The sequence below is a fragment of the Melanaphis sacchari genome, unplaced genomic scaffold, assembly GCF_002803265.2.
Source record: "Melanaphis sacchari strain LSU unplaced genomic scaffold, SCAv2.0 Contig66_pilon_pilon, whole genome shotgun sequence".
Classification (NCBI taxonomy): Eukaryota; Metazoa; Arthropoda; class Insecta; order Hemiptera; family Aphididae; genus Melanaphis; species Melanaphis sacchari.
Genome location: NW_020271477.1, coordinates 194,342 through 213,778, shown reverse-complemented (window position 1 = coordinate 213,778; position 19,437 = coordinate 194,342). Strand labels below are relative to the sequence as shown.

Sequence of the window (19,437 nt, the reverse complement as noted above, 5' to 3'; positions counted from 1 at the left end):
AATATTTTATTTTATTTTATTAAATTATATAATAACATAGATGTTGTTGGGTTTATTATGTGTGTATCTACTACTTGAGACGAAAGATATTTATCAAACAAATATGTAATCGCTATATAAATATAATGAGTGTAATGTGCTGCTTCTATTTTTTTATCATTTCAACAATTCATCATCTAACTTTAACAAAAAAATTATAATGTATACATTATAGTTTATTTTATTTTTGCCACCATTTTATATGATTCTGAAACTTATGAAGTATACTTACCTATTATTATACTCTTTATAGTAAAAAATATAGCAATGGAAAAGTTAACAGTGATATTAATTTTTGTTATGCTGCAGGCTATGCATATATCTGGTAAGGAATATTTTATATAGATTTTATGAATAATATGTAATACAAATGTATACAATTAAGATATAATATAAGTAATAAACAGTAGAGCTCAACTGGTAACTGGTAATATAATAATTTGTCATGACTTATTTATATAATAGTATAAAGTTTCCTCGTTTTATATTTTAAATAATGGACCATATAAAGTTACCATTCACAAGTTTAGCTTAGCTATTATTAACACATTTTCCCATGGTGATATAAAAATACTTCTTTGTTCAAAATGGGTTCTTTAATTTTTATTGTAAATGCTTTAAGGCCATTTTATTATATTTTTATTTTTATTTTTTGTGTTTATGGACATAAATTAAAATTTAAATGTTTAATTTCTGAGCTATACAATTTTATAAACCTATCTATTAGCTATTTATAAATAAGGATAACAACCCATAGTCATGATTATAGGTTTAAATATTTATGGGTGCTTTGTTCTATAGGTATGGTATTAAAATAATAATTATTAAAATAAAATATTAAGATTTTAATATTTTATAAAAAAATGTTGCTACTAATAACTATCAAGTATATACTAGATATAAATATAACTACTGTTGTATTTAATGAAATAGTTTAAAACTATTAATAAGAACATTTAGTTGTGGTATTAAGTACATGAACATCAGAAATTAATTTTTTTAAGTTTAAATTTACTATTATAATTATGATAATATACTGCTTAATAGTTAATAATTCACTGTAAAACAAGAGGTTTCCAAATTTCGCGCTTGAAAAAAAGTTTATATTTCTATAACACACCCCTTATTCCTTAAATGTTAAAAAAGTCAGTAATTACTAATTACCAATAGGTACCTAATCTATAGGTTTGCTACCTACTTAATTAAAGTGTTTTAATTAAAATAGAATATTATTTTAATACTTTATTAGTATCATCATTTTTAATTCTGTGAAAGTGTGAAGTAAGTAGGTACCTACTTATCACCAAATTTCAAAAACATTGACTTTAGGTATATTTTAGTCAGAAAACAATAAAAACATATTTATTTTATTCAATCTACAAATCTTAAAATTTTATATTTTGTATTATATTGTTGATCAAGTATTAATTGTTTAGTTATTAATATTCAGTATGACGTATACTACCTATATATATATCACATACATATACATTATGAATATTATTAAGTCATGATTTAATATGAAACATTTATTTACCATCTGTCGAGTGCATATTTAAATTCAAGGTTTAGATAAAACGGATTATTCATAACTAAAATTGTATTTCTAGTATATTTTTAAATTTACAAATATTACGAACAATACAAACGTGACATGTACCTAATCACTTAAATATATTAATATTATATAATGTAACCTAATCTAGACAGGATGATTTTTATTTAAACATAGTACTTAATACTCATTACTCATTACCAAATTATTAATTATTACCATTTATCCTAATAACTATTCAAATTCAAATCCAAAATAAAATGTCTTTGAAATAATTATTTGTTAACGCACCTACTTGCATACCTACAATATATTATATAATATAATATACTGAGCAATATGCAATAAATATTTGTAAAAATCGAGTTTTTAAATTTATATAAAAAAAACCTCGGACTCGGATAGGCCATTCGAACATTCGTGAAACATCACATGAAACACGAGCCAGTTATACATGGTAGGTACCTACTATATACAACTCAGTCAACAAAAAATGCTGTATTTTTATGAGTTGCATAATATATAAGTCTAGGCGGACCGGAACAATCAGACACTTCAGCACTGAATAACCAACATAATATTTCATTTCCTGTTCCAAAACGTACAATATTTTTATAAAAATTATGACGTAAAACCTATAGGATGGGGAAGGATATGGGTTCTCCCCCCCCCCCCTCCGCCGGATCGAGAAAAAAAGAAAAATTGTTAGGTGTAGCTAATTTTTTTATCTGATGACTTTTTTTTTTAAACTCTCCCCCTCACCTATTTCAAAATCCTGGGCACGCCACTGATGCAGATAATAAACTGGGTTTGGCAAGATACTCAAAAAGCAGTATCGCGATACTAGATTTTCAATAAATTTGAATAAAATTAGCCATAGGTTTTTTAAAAATTAAATTTATTATTGTGAAGATGGTCACTTTGTTAAGTAATGGAAACGGTAAAAAAAAATAATAATAATAATGATAATAGGTGCCTTTATTACAAGAAAACCGTACCTAAATGAGAATACCTACCTAATCGATATTTTCATATAGCTATGGGTACAGTATTCGTCTTTCAACTCAATTTTACGCATCGTAATTTTCTAAACACAGGACTTGATAAAGGTATTAATTTTAGTTCAGAACCGTTCAGATTAATATAAAGAGTGGCTCAGGACTATCCCGTTTTGGGGGAGCATAAAAAAATGTTTATACGTAGGTATTTGCTTGTTGATAATTGGTAGTTAAACAAGAAAATATTTTTACTCAACGAGTATACATTCTATACCTAGTTATAGGTTATAGGTTTAACCTATTGTACTGCTACAAAGCGGTTACCTAAAGGTAATTAATGATTTTTTTTATTAATATTATTATTATTATTATTATTATCGATCTGTGTATAACTGCATAAGTATATTATAATAACAACCACTTTTTTTGTCACACCTATACTAATAATTTATAACTCTACATTTAGACTACACATAATGGGGAAAAATAAATATATCACTGGAAATTGGGTAATATAAAATATAAAAAGCAGTTGTCTAATTAGGTGCCAAATCAATTTATATAATAATACAAAGTGATAGGATTTCCATTATAGAACATTCAAATGATTAAAAAGAGAAAAAAACACAAATGCCAAAACCGAAATACTTGTGTGTTGCGTTAATAGAAATACAATATTTTAGAGTGTGTTGATTTTTTTATCAAACTAGTTTCTCTGAATAGGTCTTGACTTACTAATACAATAATAATATTATTGTGACGTGTATTTTTACATTTTAACAAAAAAAAAAAAATTCCTATTTAAAAAAAAGAAATTAAAGTAAAAACATCAATAGGAAATAAATAAAAACAACTTGCAATTCTTTAACATTATCTGTAAAAATAAAAAACAATTTAATTTAAAGGGTCCACTGATTGTACTCCACCATGGATGACTCGAATTAATCCGTTTTACACCGAAGTGTTTTTAAAGACAGCCAACAGATGTCCATCAATGTTTGGAGACTCAAATAAGGAATACTGTTGTTATAATACAGACGGAGACGTTGAATGTTGCAATTATCAAGAGTATTTCATGTTTAGGTAAAATATTTTCATTATATTTAAACAAAATTATCTTTATGGAAGAGTGTTAATTTAATAGAATAATTTTTATACATTTTAGATTAATTTGTCTTATTCCAATTATTTTAATTGTATTAATAATTCTATCATTCGTCGGCTGTATGTGTTATACTCTGTGCAAATTTTGTGAGATTTATAAACGCCGACCAATTTTAAGTAAGCATGAAAATATAAAGTATTTCCTGTAGTAATACCAATCAATTTTAATTATTAAATAAGTTATTGTTTCATAACATGATAATCGAAATATTTGATATTATATTTTTTGTGAATTTTAGTTTTAACCAATAGGTGTATAAATATACATCTTGGTGTTGACTAAAATACTTAGTCTAGTCAAAAATAATGTATTAATTTATTAATATTAATAAGAAATTTAACAGGTTGTGCACCACCACCGTATTATCAGACGACTTCAGGATTTCATCAAAGACTTGGACTACCACATTTTATTCAAGTAAAAATTTAAATATTTTCAAAAATAGAAATGTTTTATTTTTACTATACATAGTAATCATCCAGATAAAATCCTATAAATGTGCCTGCCAATTTTTATCCACGAAATCATAAAATTATACTATAGCTATACGTAGGTATTAAGATATCATACACAAAAGTTTAGTTTTTAACTATGAATTGAACGAAGTTTATCATTTTTTTGTCATTGGAAATATATTGAACATTTTAATATTAAGGATTGAGTAGAAAATATAGGTACAAGGTGAACATCAATATTGTTAACATATAATACTTCAGTTCTTATTATCCTATACTTCTTTAATTTTTTAAGTCTTTGGTTGTTGTGAAAAGTATTAAAGTAAGTTTTCAAGCCTAACAATATACCATTTAGATACACTCAATATTTATCAGAAATAAAAATCCCTTATATAGCTTCTTTTTTTTAATGAAATGTAATACATAATTTTGTAATTGTATTTTTAGGGTAACTCGCCAATAGCTGTAGACAATCAAGATATATCTCATCACGACATTAACAAATAAAATAACAAATATAATGTTTTATAAAGAAGAAATAATATGACGTTTTTATTAAGTCTGTATATTCTTTAAATGTTTACACTCTATAATACTTTAGGAAACATATACTGATGGATTTAATTTTTGGTATTTGAGATACCTATACTGTATATTATTATTTTAAAAAGCGTTAGAAAATTAGTTTAATCTATGAAATTATTTAAAAATATATTGAACTTGTTTCATGTTTGAAATTACATTTATAAATCGTAGTTTTAAAATATTGTTTAAGTCTTCGTCAATTTTTTTATAAATATTGTATGATTGATTTGTTTTTTATAAGTATATTTTATGTGTATTTTTTACTAAAAATGACTTTAAGAGTAATTAAAAGTATGATTTATTAAAACATACTTTTATTTAACATACGTTTTATTCCATTTTTATTATTTTTGAACTTGAGCTTGAAAATTAAAAATAAGATTAAAATTTTTATAAAATACTTAAAATCCGTTTTACAGGCATTTTGGACCGAGCGAAACGAGGTCCTATGTCTTAATTCGACCGTTAGGCATTTCGTCTGTTTATCTTGTTTGTCGTAGCATACGGAAATATGTGCCCTGATAATCAGCATGAAATGTCGACACAACAATACGTTTCAATTAGACGGTACAAATAATTTGTATCGTTTAATTATTTATACAGTAGTGCAAAAATTACAAAGCGCAAATAGATAGTGATTTTCGATTAAGTTTTATTTTAATTGCGAATTGCGATTTGCGATCCGGTGTTTCCATATTAAGCTAGGGTGACCACTGACCATACGTCCCATTTAACACGGGATGGTCCCTTTTTTGATCATCAAGTCCCGTTGTCCTCATAAACTCCGAACCGGACGCTATTTATCCCGTTTTTAAAAGATAGTATTGTTTTAATTTCGTTATTCCTATATTATTAAATTATGTTAGTAAAAAAAATATAAAACAATTTTAAAAAGAGCAACATATTATAATTGTTATTTATTGATTATTATTTTATTATTTTAATAAATTGTAGCTTAAATGTAGTTGGAAAAATAAAAAATAATCATATTAATAAAAAATTGTTTGTTCTATTTTTTTTTTTTTTTTATAAAAACATTACAGCTCGTAATAATATACAATACAAAAAAAATAATAATAATGAAATTATAAACAAAACGAAGTTTAGTCAACGGTGCATGAAATTTGACAGTTGGTACTTGTTCGCACTACGGTCGTGGTACATATGACACAATAACAGAAAAAATTGAAACGCTCTAACCCAAATGGTAATGCAAAAAAGCTAGAGAAAAAAAAAAGAAAAACCAAGATTAGCAAAAGCAAACCAAAAATTACTTTGTGGTGATCGAAAACTTCAATAAGTGGCACAGATAAACAAGGTTTGTAATTTAAACTTATTTAAATACATTAAATTATTTATATTTTTGAACTCTCGTAATTCCAGTACTTTTTTTATGCAATTTTTTAACTCATTTATTTTTAAATTATTCTGCAGTATAAATATACATCATAAAAAGTGAAAAATTTTAGGAGGAAATTCGAATAAAAAAGTATAAGCGCTTCTGACAATATATTGTCCACCAGAAATTCCTCGAATTCTTATAGTATTTTTTTTTATGTATTTATACTTATTGTACATTTATTTACAGAGCTCGATTTAAGCTTGTGAGGGCCCCTGGGCCATCACAATTGAAGAATTTTTTAGTTGATTTACATACTTTAAAATTATATATTATTATACCTACTAATAGGTAATAAAATTCCCTAAATCAAGCTCATCACGACATTATTTTCTTATCATATTAATTTTACTTATTGTGTATAAGTACCTACTTTACATACTTGATACTGATTTTGAAAATTTTAATAAACTAAAGTAAATCAAAACTATGTTTTGAATATAGTGTAATAATTATTATATCATACACAGAATAATTTTAGTTTTGAAATAAAAATAACTAGGTATTACAATTACAAGACATCACCCGTCTTTGATGGGTAATTCAATTAATAATCAAACAGGAATAGTAAAAAATTACCAATCTCAATCTAATGATTCGTTTACTCATTTAAGATTTGTGAAACTTATAGAAAAATAAAAATATTTTTAGTTAATAACTAGCGAAAAAAAAAAGATGATGAAACTTACTGCTTAAGGTACTTATTTAGTGGGAGCCTCTTATTAATTGAATCTTGTGGCGCTCTGCTCATCTACATAGATTACAAGTTACAATTAAACCATTAATATCAAGGTTAGGTACATATATTGTTAATGTATAAAATGAATAACAGAAGTTATGAATACTACTCAGGGATACTTTACAGTTCTAAGAAAGTTCATTACCAATGACATTTATTATAACGGATTGGCTACGATTAGTCAAATAACTTTCAAACCACTTTAAACAGTTAATTTTAACACCAAAGTTGAGTAAAATAGAAATAAGTTTTTTGTCATTTTCTGTGACAAAGGCCTTTGCTAGATCCAGAAAAATCGTTTACATTATTGAGCCGAAAGGACCACATAATATCATTATTACAATGAAACCTCTAAATACCGGACACTCTCGGTCGCCGTAATTTTGTCCATTATTTGGAGGTATCCGCTATTCAGAGGGCGTGAAGGAAAAGGGGTAAATTTTTAAAAATAACTCGGAGAAATTAATTATTACATATGTACAACATTTATTATTTATACAATACTAAAATTTATAATAATGATATTTGTATTTTTGTATTATTAAAATTATGATATAAAACTATGATATTATGCATGTAAAAATGTAAAAAAAATAATTTTAAAACAAAAATTAATATTATTTTAGCTTGTTTTTGATGCATAGTAATTTTGTGTATCAAGGCATTTTCTAATTCAACTGCGTTAGAGAACAATGAAGTATTCTGTGTATTGATCGACACACACGTCACACACGACCTAATATTTATCTACATCGCCATTAACGATAATAATTGGCGATCGCTAACCTATCTCACGTCCGATGAGCCGCCCTTTGTGCTTTGTCATGTGCCCAGTCTTTGCAAGGTTTATTTCACACAATTATTCTATATTTACGATAAAAATTGTTAAAATTAAAATTAAATTGCCATAAATGTCTAATTATAATTAGAATTAGTATAATTGTCCGGTATTTAAGGGTTTTCTTATATGAAAGTTGTGAAATGTCCCCGTCCCCATAAAATCACTATTCAGAGGTGTCCGCTATTATTAGAGCTGTCCGATAAGGGAGGTTTTACTATATATTTATATTGCAGCTCTATTAGATTTCCTGTATTATATATATTTTTACTTGTTGAGCCAAAGGAACCGTAATCTATTTTTGTACTTATTTATTATTCCATATATTTCATTACCGTAACTTAGAGCTACCTATTTGCCTTAGCTAACCTAACCTTACCTTAGCTTAAGTTCACACACACATATACACACTAGCACACACAGGATTTGCTCGGCGACCCTGTCCACTTTCTATTGAGTGCTATATACGTACATGTATACACACGATTTACATAGGTCGGTCGGTATGCTAATAAAGTATAATTAAATTGAAAAAAGTAAGAAGAAATTATAGAAAAAATGTTACTACAATTATTAACACTAAAATTAACACATACAAGATAAGGATAAAAAATTCATCAAAAGTTCTAAACAAAAATCAAGAAATACACAATGCCAATTTCTAGATAGACGAAAAAAATGATAAGTCAATGGTGGTATGAAAACAAAAAAATCTAATCAATCAGAAGAACGTCTACGTGTTGTGAAGAGACAGTAGCAATTATCAGAGATAACATTCGTTCTGTTTTGGTTATATACATCTCCCAGTAAATCAAAAAATATCGATGATATTAATGAAAATATACCACACAATATATCGTTATTTTTAAAATAAATAAAAATTAAAAATAAAAATAAAAGAGGCAATATGAATGAATAGGAAAAAAGATGTACAACAATAAGTCATGCAATATTGTGCGCTCGCACACTATCTTTTTTGTCAACGGATATATCCGAAGAAGACAATACCTACGTCTTGTAATATATCAAAATAAATTTAATTTACTCAATAAAATAATAATACCTACCTAATAATTAATTTAATCTATTTACCAATGGTATATTTGTAGTTTGATCTGATTTTGATGAACTAATCTGACTAGATACAGCATTCTGAATTTGATTATCCTTGGCATTTGGTAGAATATCTTAAAATGATCAATACAATTAAAATAAACATAATTTAAATATATATTTATCACTTTTATATTACACAAAGTAACCAAAACATTAATTATTATTTATTTTAACATAACTAGTTACACAATTTTTACTTTGAATTAAGGTACCTAGAAGTATTTAACAAAATATCCTAAAATTTTTAATTATATTAAATTTATATAAATATAATTTCAATAAACTGTATATGATTATTAAATATATGATATGAAAATAAGTATTAATTATATTTACCATTTTTGATCTTTTGGCTGGGATATGTAGGTTTTCTTCAGATAAGCTAACATTTTGCACAGTATTTATATTAGTATTTTTCTAATAAGCAGGTACAACAATTAGTATCGAAATAATAAAAAATATAAATACCAAAATAAATTTAATTTTCTCAATTATATAATATTACCTGATAATTAATTTAAAGATCAAATATACGTAAATTGTTTTGTTTGACAAAATTGTAGTTTTAATATAATATTAATCAGTAATATATGTTAAGGGCTAAGTACCTACTTTGAACTTAATACATACTAAATACGTGTACTGAGTTATATAACAGGCCAAATATTATTGCATATATAAGAAGCAAGCGTCTGGAATGGTTCGGTCATGTTTGGAGAGCGGATGGACAAGTAATAAAAGAAGTTTTAATTAACACAATAAATAAAAAACGTCCATTAGGAAGACCAAGGACCCGATGGGTGGGCGTTATAGCTCAAGATATAAAAAACATAGAGGAAGCGTCATCTTTTGACGACGCATACGATAGAGAGAAATGGAGAGGTTTTGTGATGGCAGCGATGGCACTTAATGGGCCGATAAGCTGAAGAAGAAGAAGAAATACGTGTACTAAACAATTATATGAATGTAAAGTAAAAAATAAATACTTACTTTCGACTTCGATATTTTTACAAGAAATGTATCCATTTTAATAAGCTGCTAAAACACTTTTAATTTTGAATCGTTCGCGGATGAAAAATAAATACAAATGTCGAAAAATAAATATACGTATAAAACAAATAAATAATAGTTTTAAACTATGAAACTTTAAAACATGTTTTCAGTTTTCACTATAAGCTGCTATTGAGACTCGAGTCAGCCGATCACAATAAATACATGTTGGTATAATAATAGAAAATGATTAATAATAAAACTAATTTAAAAGAATATAATATAAAAATAATTCCCAATGCTTCAAAACAAAGTTAAACATTGGTTTTAAAAATAAAAATTAGTTGATTTATAATTATATTGATATTTAAATTTCTTGAAAACTGAAATCATGATGTTTTGGATTTAAAAATTTAGACTTGTGTTTACAGGAATTTAATTAAAATTTTCTAAAAAAAAAAAGCCTCTGGGAGGATATATCCCCATATCTCCCCCCATAATTACGCCACTGATTAATTAAATTACCTATCATAGCAAATCGATTTAAAACAATTGCAGGTCGTATGATATTGGTTTTTCATATGGTCGTTTCAAAAATACTCTCCTCTAGATATTGTAATTTCAACAAATTTTTTCTATCGAGCAATACATGACATCTTCCTTTTTTCTTCGACTCTAGGATGAGCATATTTTCTCTCGACATATCATGTTTGATAAGGTGGTAAACTTATTTTCCAGAAAAATTTGTTTCCTAACCTTTTGTGGCACATCTAATATAACTGACAGTAGGTATATCCTGAGAATATACGTCTTAAAAAATCTTCATACATGCTCATATAGCGCAATAGTGTCATTATATGAATCACAATATTAAACTCATCTCCTGAATCAAATCCCACATTTAAAAACTTGCGATCGGTGAAGTCGAGTATAAAATTACTGTAGTCAATGAGCTTTGTAGGCGGTGTTGGTGATACATATTATTATGTAAAATTCTTCTGTTTGTAAATTGTTTTAATGTTAGCGATTGAACTGATCATATTTAAAAGTAAATGAGAAATAATATTTTAAGACATTTAAAAAAAAAAAGTAAATGCTGAAAATTTATTAAGACTGAAAATCACGGAGCGAGGGTGAGACGTGTAGGAGAGTATAAATAGCCACATTCCCTCGACTGGTGTACTTTTCAAGTAGGTACGCCAATAATTGAGCATTTGTACAAAATATAGTCAAGTATACTGCTTCCACAACTGGTATACTTGCCAAATACGTCAATAATTGAGCACTTGTACAAGTAACTAAGTACATTGATTCCACAGCTGGTTGTTTATAGCAAATATTGGTGGTGGAGACCAGTGGCGTAATACAGAATGTCTTGCGGGGGAGGGATATCAAAAAATACTTCAAGGCAGACCTGTGAAGGCTTTGCCACCGCACCACCTTAATACATTGATATAACTCATCATTAGGGGCCGAATTTTAACACACTAAAATTTATTGAAAAATTCTCTAAAAAAAAAGCTAAAAATGCCTTTTTTAAATGAATTTTACCGGAAATATGTACTTAAAAAAAAATGTATACATTTTTATTAAATTATTGTTTTATTGGTAATTTATAATATTTTAATTTTATTAAAAGATAAAACTGAAAATCGAAAAATTTGACTTACGACTAGCGAAGATGGATTGGATGATAATAAATAAAGATAGAAATATATATTGTATGTATAGAACGATTTATAAATTGTATGAAAAAACATGGAAAAAAATGAACCTTATCAAAAATTTTATATTTTAAGTATATTAAATCTATGGCCGTAATATGTATAAATACTATATATTATATTTGTATATTGTACAAATATGCATTAAAAAAGAAAAAAATTACTAAAAAACACTAAAATATATTCTAAAAAAGAAAAAATATTGAAATATGCAAAAAAAAAAATGCAAAAAATTTCACCTTTGAAGTCTCCGTTACATGAATCAAATTATTAACTTAAACAGTTTCTTTATATGCGGACAAGTATTTGAATAACGGGGTGTGGTTGACGGAAAATAATATTTAAAATAATACAAATATACGATAACACTGATAACTGATAACAATGTGATAATTGATAACAACGTGATAACTGATAAAACAATGGATTTAATAAATATTATGACTTTTGTGATGTGTACGGTGGCAGGGAGTGGGAGTGAAGATGTTGGCGGTGGCAGTAGCAGGAAGCAGGAATAGACGGCGTCGCAGCAGCAGCGGGGAGAGGGAGTAGGACTAGATTTTTGAATTGGCTATTTCATCCTACTTTCAATAATATATTATTTTTAGTGTTTTTACTTCATCTTTACACATTTATGCGTTTTAAGTTGTTTTTCCTTCTATAAGTCTTTAATTCTAAATCTACCGAGTACCGTTGAGTAGATTTATTTATTTATTTTTTTCACAGCTTGTTTGACTTTAATCTGACATGTTCCCTTATTTGATTTGTTTGAAGTAACTGGAACAATTGGTGTATTTATGTTTTTAGTTATTTTAACTGCTGTTACGGGCATGTTAGGTTTAGCAGGCACTTTGGTATACGTGTTTTGATCTTTTTCATCGTCTTTAATAGCAATTTGATTATCAATATTACAGTCTTGTTTTTGATTTGTATCCTCAATCTCTTTACATACATCGATCGATTGCAACTTACAATCTAATTTCTTGTCACAATCCATTACTTTAAGTAGATTTTCTTCACTAGGAATATCCACTGGACAATCCGTTAGTGTTGTTTGTACTTGTGTATCGGGTATACTTTTGATAGGTATTTCATTGGTACTCGTTTGAATGACGGTTTTTTGTAATGAGTTCTCATGATCGTTTTTAACCGATTGTGTGTTACATGACGATTTTGAACCACTTATTTCGCTGAGAGGACTTATATCAGTTATACTAGATTGAATCGTAACAGAACTGCAATCCTTCGATGAGTCATTCTTATTTGGTAATGTATCTATAATATGACTGACTCTCTTAATAATATAAGAAAGTTTATTACATATTTTACCAATAGCTTCATTAGTTTTAGGACACATGTTCAGGATTGACGAACTAATGTCAACCGTTTTACATCGAATTTTACGGTTGCAGCAGGGTTTAGTTTTTTTAGTAGCACTACACTTATTTTTTATTTTTTTTAATTTACCACAAACATGACAATTTTTCGGCTCTAAACTTTCCAATGAAATTTTGCAACATTGAATCTTGTCTAACGTTTGATTTTCTTCGTGCATTTCATCACATATTATAGTGAGCTTATCCGATGACTTATTAACAACAGTTAATGTCAATGTTAAATTTTTATTATCTTCTGGACGTAGCCATAGTGTGGATTTCAAAAATACAATCACACTAAAGATGAATTTAATAATTGAATGATACATACAATTGCAATCCATCTCTCTGATAGTTTTTGTTGAACTTGAGTTAATTTTTTTTAATTTTGAATTTTTCACAATTTTGACTATTCTTATTAAAATTAAAATATAAATGTTTATATACTTTATATCATTTTTAAATGTCAACAGTTACCTAGAAACCATTTACCGGGCATATTATGATAAAAAAAATATTAAAAATCCGCTCAAAAAAAAACTTCGTTTACAGTGTAATAAAGTGATAATAAAGTTATCAGGGCAATCGAATACGCTGCCTTTTAATTCCTAACTCGATAGTTTGGCAGGTGCTCATGCACTTATAGCTTGGCTGGTACTCGTGCACTGCCGAGAGAAGACGAACTGGTCAAGCCAGCCAGAGTCGCAGGCGATGCCATCATAAAAAGGACTCAGCGTTATTTCGAAGAAATAGTCTTTCTTCTAGACGACAGAGAGCTTCATTGTACCATGGCCCGTTTCCGCTGGCTAACGAAATTGGTTCACACGCTTTGCGAGATATTGTCACAACTCATGTGTCAATTCCTTTGTTGGCGAAAGGATATTTATAGGGTTTAGTCTGCGTGCGACAACTTGACCGTTAATTTATTTGATTGAATTTTATGTATATGTAATAAACAATGATATGTGAGCATATCATTACAACAGGAACTCATCCGGAACGCGCTTCGTCCGGTGCAAGTCTCGTCGTGCGAGGACACGACGGTGGCGGCACGGCGGACACAACGTCGTTTCACACGAACCCGACGAACACGCCGAGCGCGGCCGCGGACCACACGGCGACGCCAGTGATCATGACGAACGCGTGGTAGGCGGGCCGGTAGACGGCGAGCAGGACGAACGCGGTCAACGCGCACAGCGCGGCCGCCTGGGCGTACAGCTTGGTCCTGTCGTGTGTCTTGCAGGCAGCCCGTAGCGGCCGGCTGGCGCGACCTACGACGAACTGCGCCGACCGGACGGCGATGACGATGACGCCGAGCATGATCACAGCCGCGGCGGCCACGGCCTGCCGGGCTTTGAGCACCATGCACAGGAAGACGTCGACAAAAGGACACGTCTTGGCGCCACCGCCGCCGCCGCCACAGGACTGGTTGGCCACCAGCCAATCGTCGAACTCGTTGTACGGCGACAGCGGATCGTTGAGGTGGCCGATCCAGTGGCACGCGTCGAGGGCCTTGATCAGGTACGAGTGGAACGACGACGACGGCGACTGTTGTGCGTTGCACTGCATTATTCTGTCCGGTTTGCGATCGGTCAGTGCTCTCAGTGCGCTCTCTGGGGGGAGGTGCGCATGACGAGGATACTGTGTTTGAACACGCGAAACTATTTCACGCGGCTAGAGCCCCGCCGGGTAGAAACGTAATTAATACCGTGAAATACTGAAATGTGAATCCTGATTTGATTGTACTTTTAAAAGAAGTGGGAACCGGTTATAATATTGTATAATATTTATAATAGGTATTGGGTATTTATCACAGAGTAAGAATATATACACACGGAACGATTTATCGACAGACTTATCGTCAAACGCCGTCGAGCAGACAGATTGATACGTGTATGGGCCTGTTGGTCGTCGTGTTGTTATGTCTGCGCGTCGACAATCTCCGACATGTCGACAAACTCGTGTGTGCGTGTATGGTGTTGTCGATATCAACCAAGCGTTGGTGTACATTATATTTTAGTACTGAGTGGGTCCTGGTTTGAATTCGGTCCATTACTTATTTTTTTAAAGTTTTTAAACTTATGACAATGGCTTTGGAATTTTATAAGACGTTTGTGGCCAATTTTATTGATGAATATAAAAAACATCCGGCATTGTGGAACGTAAAAAGTGATTATTATTATTTTGTCACATTAAATAATGTTTTATATTATATTTTTTTTTATGTTCCTATTGAAAAATGAATAATATACCTAATGTTAATTTAATTTTAAAGGTAGGTATATAATACACAGGTTCATATTACATCTAATACGAATATTATATTTTATAGTTTATCTGTAATGTATCATATTTTCTTGGAAAGATACTTTTCCTTCGTTGTTAAAATATTCCTTGTACTTATCTCTTACAAGTTTGGCATCTTGAGGTGTATAACTTAAAGACCGTTGTAGAGCAACCATTTCACCAATTTGACGCCATTGCCCTTAAATTATATTACCTGACTCTGTATCTCCTAAATCAATGTAATTTGCTGAGGTATAATACGTACTAGATTTTTTACGTAAAAAATTATGTAATACACAGCTCGCCATTACAACTGCATCAACGTTTTCAACACTAATGTTTAATGGTAATAAGAAAACTCGAAATCTTGTAACCAAAATACCAAAAGCGTTTTCAACAACCCGTCGCGCTCTAGAAAGTCTGTAATTAAATATGTATTCATCATGACCTGCGATATGTTTTCCGTACGGTTTCATTAAATTTTCCATGAGAGGAAATGCTTCGTCACCAATGAAAACAAACGGTAGCTTATATCCAACTTTTGGTGGACTTTGAGGTGGAGGAATTTTTAACTCGTTGTTTTCTAATGACCGGTATAGATCAGTTTCTTTTAAAACTCCGGCATCGGAAACTCGTCCATTTGTACCACAATGCACATAAATAAATTCAAGATTTGCATTCACCACTGCTAGAAGTACTACACTAAATGTCCCTTTATAATTAAAATAATATGATCCACTATTTAGTGGTGGTTTTGTGATCAACACATGTTTCCCGTCAATTGCTCCTAGGCAGTTATCGAAATCCCATAACATTTTGAAATCCTTTGCCATTTGCTTCCATTCTATTTCTGTTTTTGGTATCTTAAAAAATAAATAAATCTTTATTTATTTGATTATTTCTACGAAACATGATATTAACTACAAAGTAAGTGTTATTAAATAAACGTATTTACTAACTACTATAGGATTTACAAAGTATCATAACACATTATTAAAGGCTGTATATTTGTAGCAAACTAATTTTGTACAAAAGATAGTATTAAATTGTCAAGACTCAAGATTATATACAAAAGAAAAATGTTTTACTGACAATTAAAAAAAAAAAAGTAGTCACATGAGTAACGCTCTACTGTATAGTAGGTCATTATAATTATTGATGTATTAAATTTTAATCCAATGATAGGTATCACTAACGTAACGTATACGAAAAACGATTCTGAACGGAGATGATTTCTCAGTATATGATATAATTTACAGTGGTTGGTATAAAAGGTGATTTATGTTTTGATGGCATGAATAATTCAAAATTTAAGTTCTTTTATAATTATTTTTAGCCAGACTTATGGAAAATTTTGTATTAAATTATGAATTATACCTACAAAATAATTTTCAAATATTCATGATTTTAACGAAATTTTTGTCAATATTTGACCTTCAAATGCTAATAAAATAAATTTGTGCTAATGTATTCTTATAATTTTTTAATCACTAACTTATGAGGAACTTTGTATCAAATTGTCATGTATTTTGACTCGGCTAAAAAATTTTATCGATATTTATAAAAAAAAACTAAACAAAAACGAATATTTCAAATGCCGATAAATAGCATTAAAATAAGTGAATATTTTAAAAATTCAATTATGTAAAGAAAATTTTAAATAATAATAAATATTTAAAATCGGTTGAGGATAAATCGTTATTGTTACGCAATTTCGTAAAAATTTAAAATTAAAATGCACTTAAAATTTTTCCTATAATAATGCTCCGAGTTTTCTCTATAGTTACTTGAAGAAAAACTTATGGAAAACTTAGTGTTGAATTATTTAACCTTAGATATGAATACAAACATTATAATGATTTGTCAACTACAAAATTACTTGCAAATTTTCGCGATTTTGACATATATCGTAAAAATTAAAACTATAAACGCTTAAAAAACAATTTGTGACTAACCTTAACTATAATAAGAACAACTTATAAGGAACCTTGTATTAAATTTTCAATCCTTAGCTATAAAATTTGAACGTTTTATACATTTTTAACAACTGAATAATATTTGTCAATTTTCAATTTAATAAATTTTGTGGTAATTTGAATTTAAAACGGTTTAAAAATAAAAATAAAACACACATCATTGTAAAATCAAAACATTCATCGCTCCGCTCAGAATGTAAAACTAAAAAAATTGGAAATCTCTTAATCAAAATGGTTTTAAAAAATTTCAAGTATCCAAATTCAAAAGTAAGTGCCTTTTGCCTTTCTAATAGGATATAGTTTTGCTTTATGGTATATAGGTAATATATTATTATTATTTTTTAATTATGATATACAGTTTACAAAATTTTACTAACCTTTAAATATTTCTGTTTTAATACTTCATATATAGCCCAACAAGTTTCAGGAATGATTTTTCCCAGAGCTTGAGCAGATATTGCACATGAAAACTTAAGATCTTCATAGCTTCTACCAGTTGCCAAAAATCGCAATGTTGCTACTAAACGCTCTTCCGCAGAAATACTTTCTCGCATTATAGTATTTTGTTTTTCTATAAACGGTCTAACTAGATCCAACAACTCATGAAATGTATGATTTTCCATACGTAAATAGTTTTTAAAATCTGCAGGTTCATTTGATTGAAGCTCATGTAACAAATTCATATGTGAATATTTTCTCCTCTCCAATAACCACTGCTTTGACCATTTCCTTTTTTTAATTTGTTCGTCTTCATCGTCCACGGCCAGAACAAGATCAGCTATAACTAATGCTTTTCTTTTCCTTTCCATTAAGTTAGAAATTGTGTGAACTCGTAAAAAATTTTGAAAAATATAAAATTTACAATATACGAAAACACAACATCAATACTTCGCACTTAGGAAGTAATTGAACTACTGTGCATCGCGGTGAATAGTTGATAGACAAGTCGATTCGTGTGTGGAGTAGACGATGTTTGACAACAAATCGACCGATCGGTTTGACGGTAAGTCTGTCGATAAATTGTTCCGTGTGTGTGGCCCTTAATAGTTCTATTTTCGAATGTACTTTTATGAGTGCAAACACTGCAAAATGTACAATTTACAAGTCCCCTATCTTCACAACGGTTTGTAATTTGTTAACATTTAATTATCTATTACGACAAGTCAGTCTCATATTATTCTCATAATCTCATGGCTAGAGAATGCATTAACCATTCATTATTTTAAAAACTATTGATATTTTTTTAAATATTTCTTTTTTACAATTTTACAATTAAAATGAAACAAAAAATGTTTATTATTTTTTTTTCATTACTTACATATTTATAATTTTTTTAATTTTTTTACTTTTTCTAATGAAAACTTACACTTTTAATTCTATATCCTAAAGCAAATTATTTCTTGGTATATTTTAATACATAATGGTTGAAATTCGAACGAGCAGTTTTTGAGTTTTAAGTATTTAAATTTTAAAGCATAGGTGAATACCTCTCAAAATATTGGCCTACTACTTTGTTCACTAAGTCTTAAATATTTGTAGCTTATAAACTACTCGTTTGAATTTCGTTTTTTATGTATCAAAATACTCCGAAAAATATTCTGTTTTAGAATATAAAACTAAAAATGTATGTTATTATTCAAAAAAGTAAAAAACTTAATAAATATAACAATCAAATTTTTTTTTACTGTAAATTATATAAAGAAATATTTTCAAAAGTGTTAATTTAATTAAAATAGATAATTTTTTCATAATAGAAAAATCACTCTGTACCTACTCAATAGATACTTGTATGAAATTTTCACAAAATATTGATATAAAAAATTTCAAAATATTCCGAATCTTTTATAATTCTTTAAAGACAATTGAAATTTCTATTTTTACATTGATTAAAAGATAAAAAGAATACCTTTGGATAAAATTGATTGACATTTTAATATAAAATTCCTAATAGGAAGTTATTCATTGCCCAATTAAAAAAATAATTTTATTTATAATCACAATATTTTTATAAGCTTTGTTACTATTAATTTTAAAAATCAAAACAAAAAATAACAATAACTGTTATTTTTTCTTCCAAGTAACAGCTTGTTCCTGTTATTGTACATACATAGTAACTGTTACTGTAGTAACTGTTATAAATAACTATTACTGTTATTATTTGAATTATTTGCCAATTTGCCATCACTCATTTCAAAT

At 28.5% G+C, this 19,437-nt stretch overlaps 2 protein-coding genes and 1 long non-coding RNA gene across 3 annotated transcripts; 1 reads left to right on the top strand and 2 right to left on the bottom strand.

The window, feature by feature from the left end:
- Nucleotides 1-299: 299 nt before the first annotated feature.
- On the top strand, nucleotides 300-4,743 carry LOC112600700. The gene is made up of 5 exons (XM_025347998.1): nucleotides 300-364; nucleotides 3,498-3,675; nucleotides 3,758-3,873; nucleotides 4,101-4,174; nucleotides 4,660-4,743. The coding sequence occupies exons 1-5, from the start codon at nucleotides 307-309 to the stop codon at nucleotides 4,717-4,719; spliced, it is 486 nt and encodes a 161-aa protein (XP_025203783.1). The 5' UTR covers nucleotides 300-306; the 3' UTR covers nucleotides 4,720-4,743.
- A 1,105-nt stretch (nucleotides 4,744-5,848) lies between these two features.
- LOC112600699 lies at nucleotides 5,849-9,336 on the bottom strand. Its single transcript, XR_003115014.1, has 4 exons — nucleotides 9,226-9,336; nucleotides 8,866-8,960; nucleotides 6,886-6,947; nucleotides 5,849-6,018 (listed from the first exon to the last, which is right to left on the bottom strand). It is a non-coding gene; the product is annotated as an uncharacterized LOC112600699 (long non-coding RNA).
- A 5,976-nt stretch (nucleotides 9,337-15,312) lies between these two features.
- On the bottom strand, nucleotides 15,313-18,050 carry LOC112600693. Its single transcript, XM_025347991.1, has 3 exons — nucleotides 17,619-18,050; nucleotides 15,531-16,128; nucleotides 15,313-15,464 (listed from the first exon to the last, which is right to left on the bottom strand). Exons 1-3 carry the CDS (start codon nucleotides 18,048-18,050, stop codon nucleotides 15,313-15,315), a joined length of 1,182 nt encoding a protein of 393 aa, XP_025203776.1.
- Nucleotides 18,051-19,437: the final 1,387 nt, after the last annotated feature.

Coding starts and splice junctions, on each gene's coding strand:
- LOC112600700 (XM_025347998.1), top strand. CDS start 307: ATGGAAAAGTTAACAGTGATATTAATTTTTGTTATGCTGCAGGCTATG. Junction 3,676..3,757: donor CAAGAGTATTTCATGTTTAG/GTAAAATATTTT, acceptor TATACATTTTAG/ATTAATTTGTCTTATTCCAA. Junction 3,874..4,100: donor TAAACGCCGACCAATTTTAA/GTAAGCATGAAA, acceptor GAAATTTAACAG/GTTGTGCACCACCACCGTAT.
- LOC112600693 (XM_025347991.1), bottom strand. CDS start 18,050: ATGGAAAGGAAAAGAAAAGCATTAGTTATAGCTGATCTTGTTCTGGCC. Junction 16,129..17,618: donor TAAAACAGAAATATTTAAAG/GTTAGTAAAATT, acceptor TTATTTTTTAAG/ATACCAAAAACAGAAATAGA. Junction 15,465..15,530: donor TTTTTTACGTAAAAAATCTA/GTACGTATTATA, acceptor ATATAATTTAAG/GGCAATGGCGTCAAATTGGT.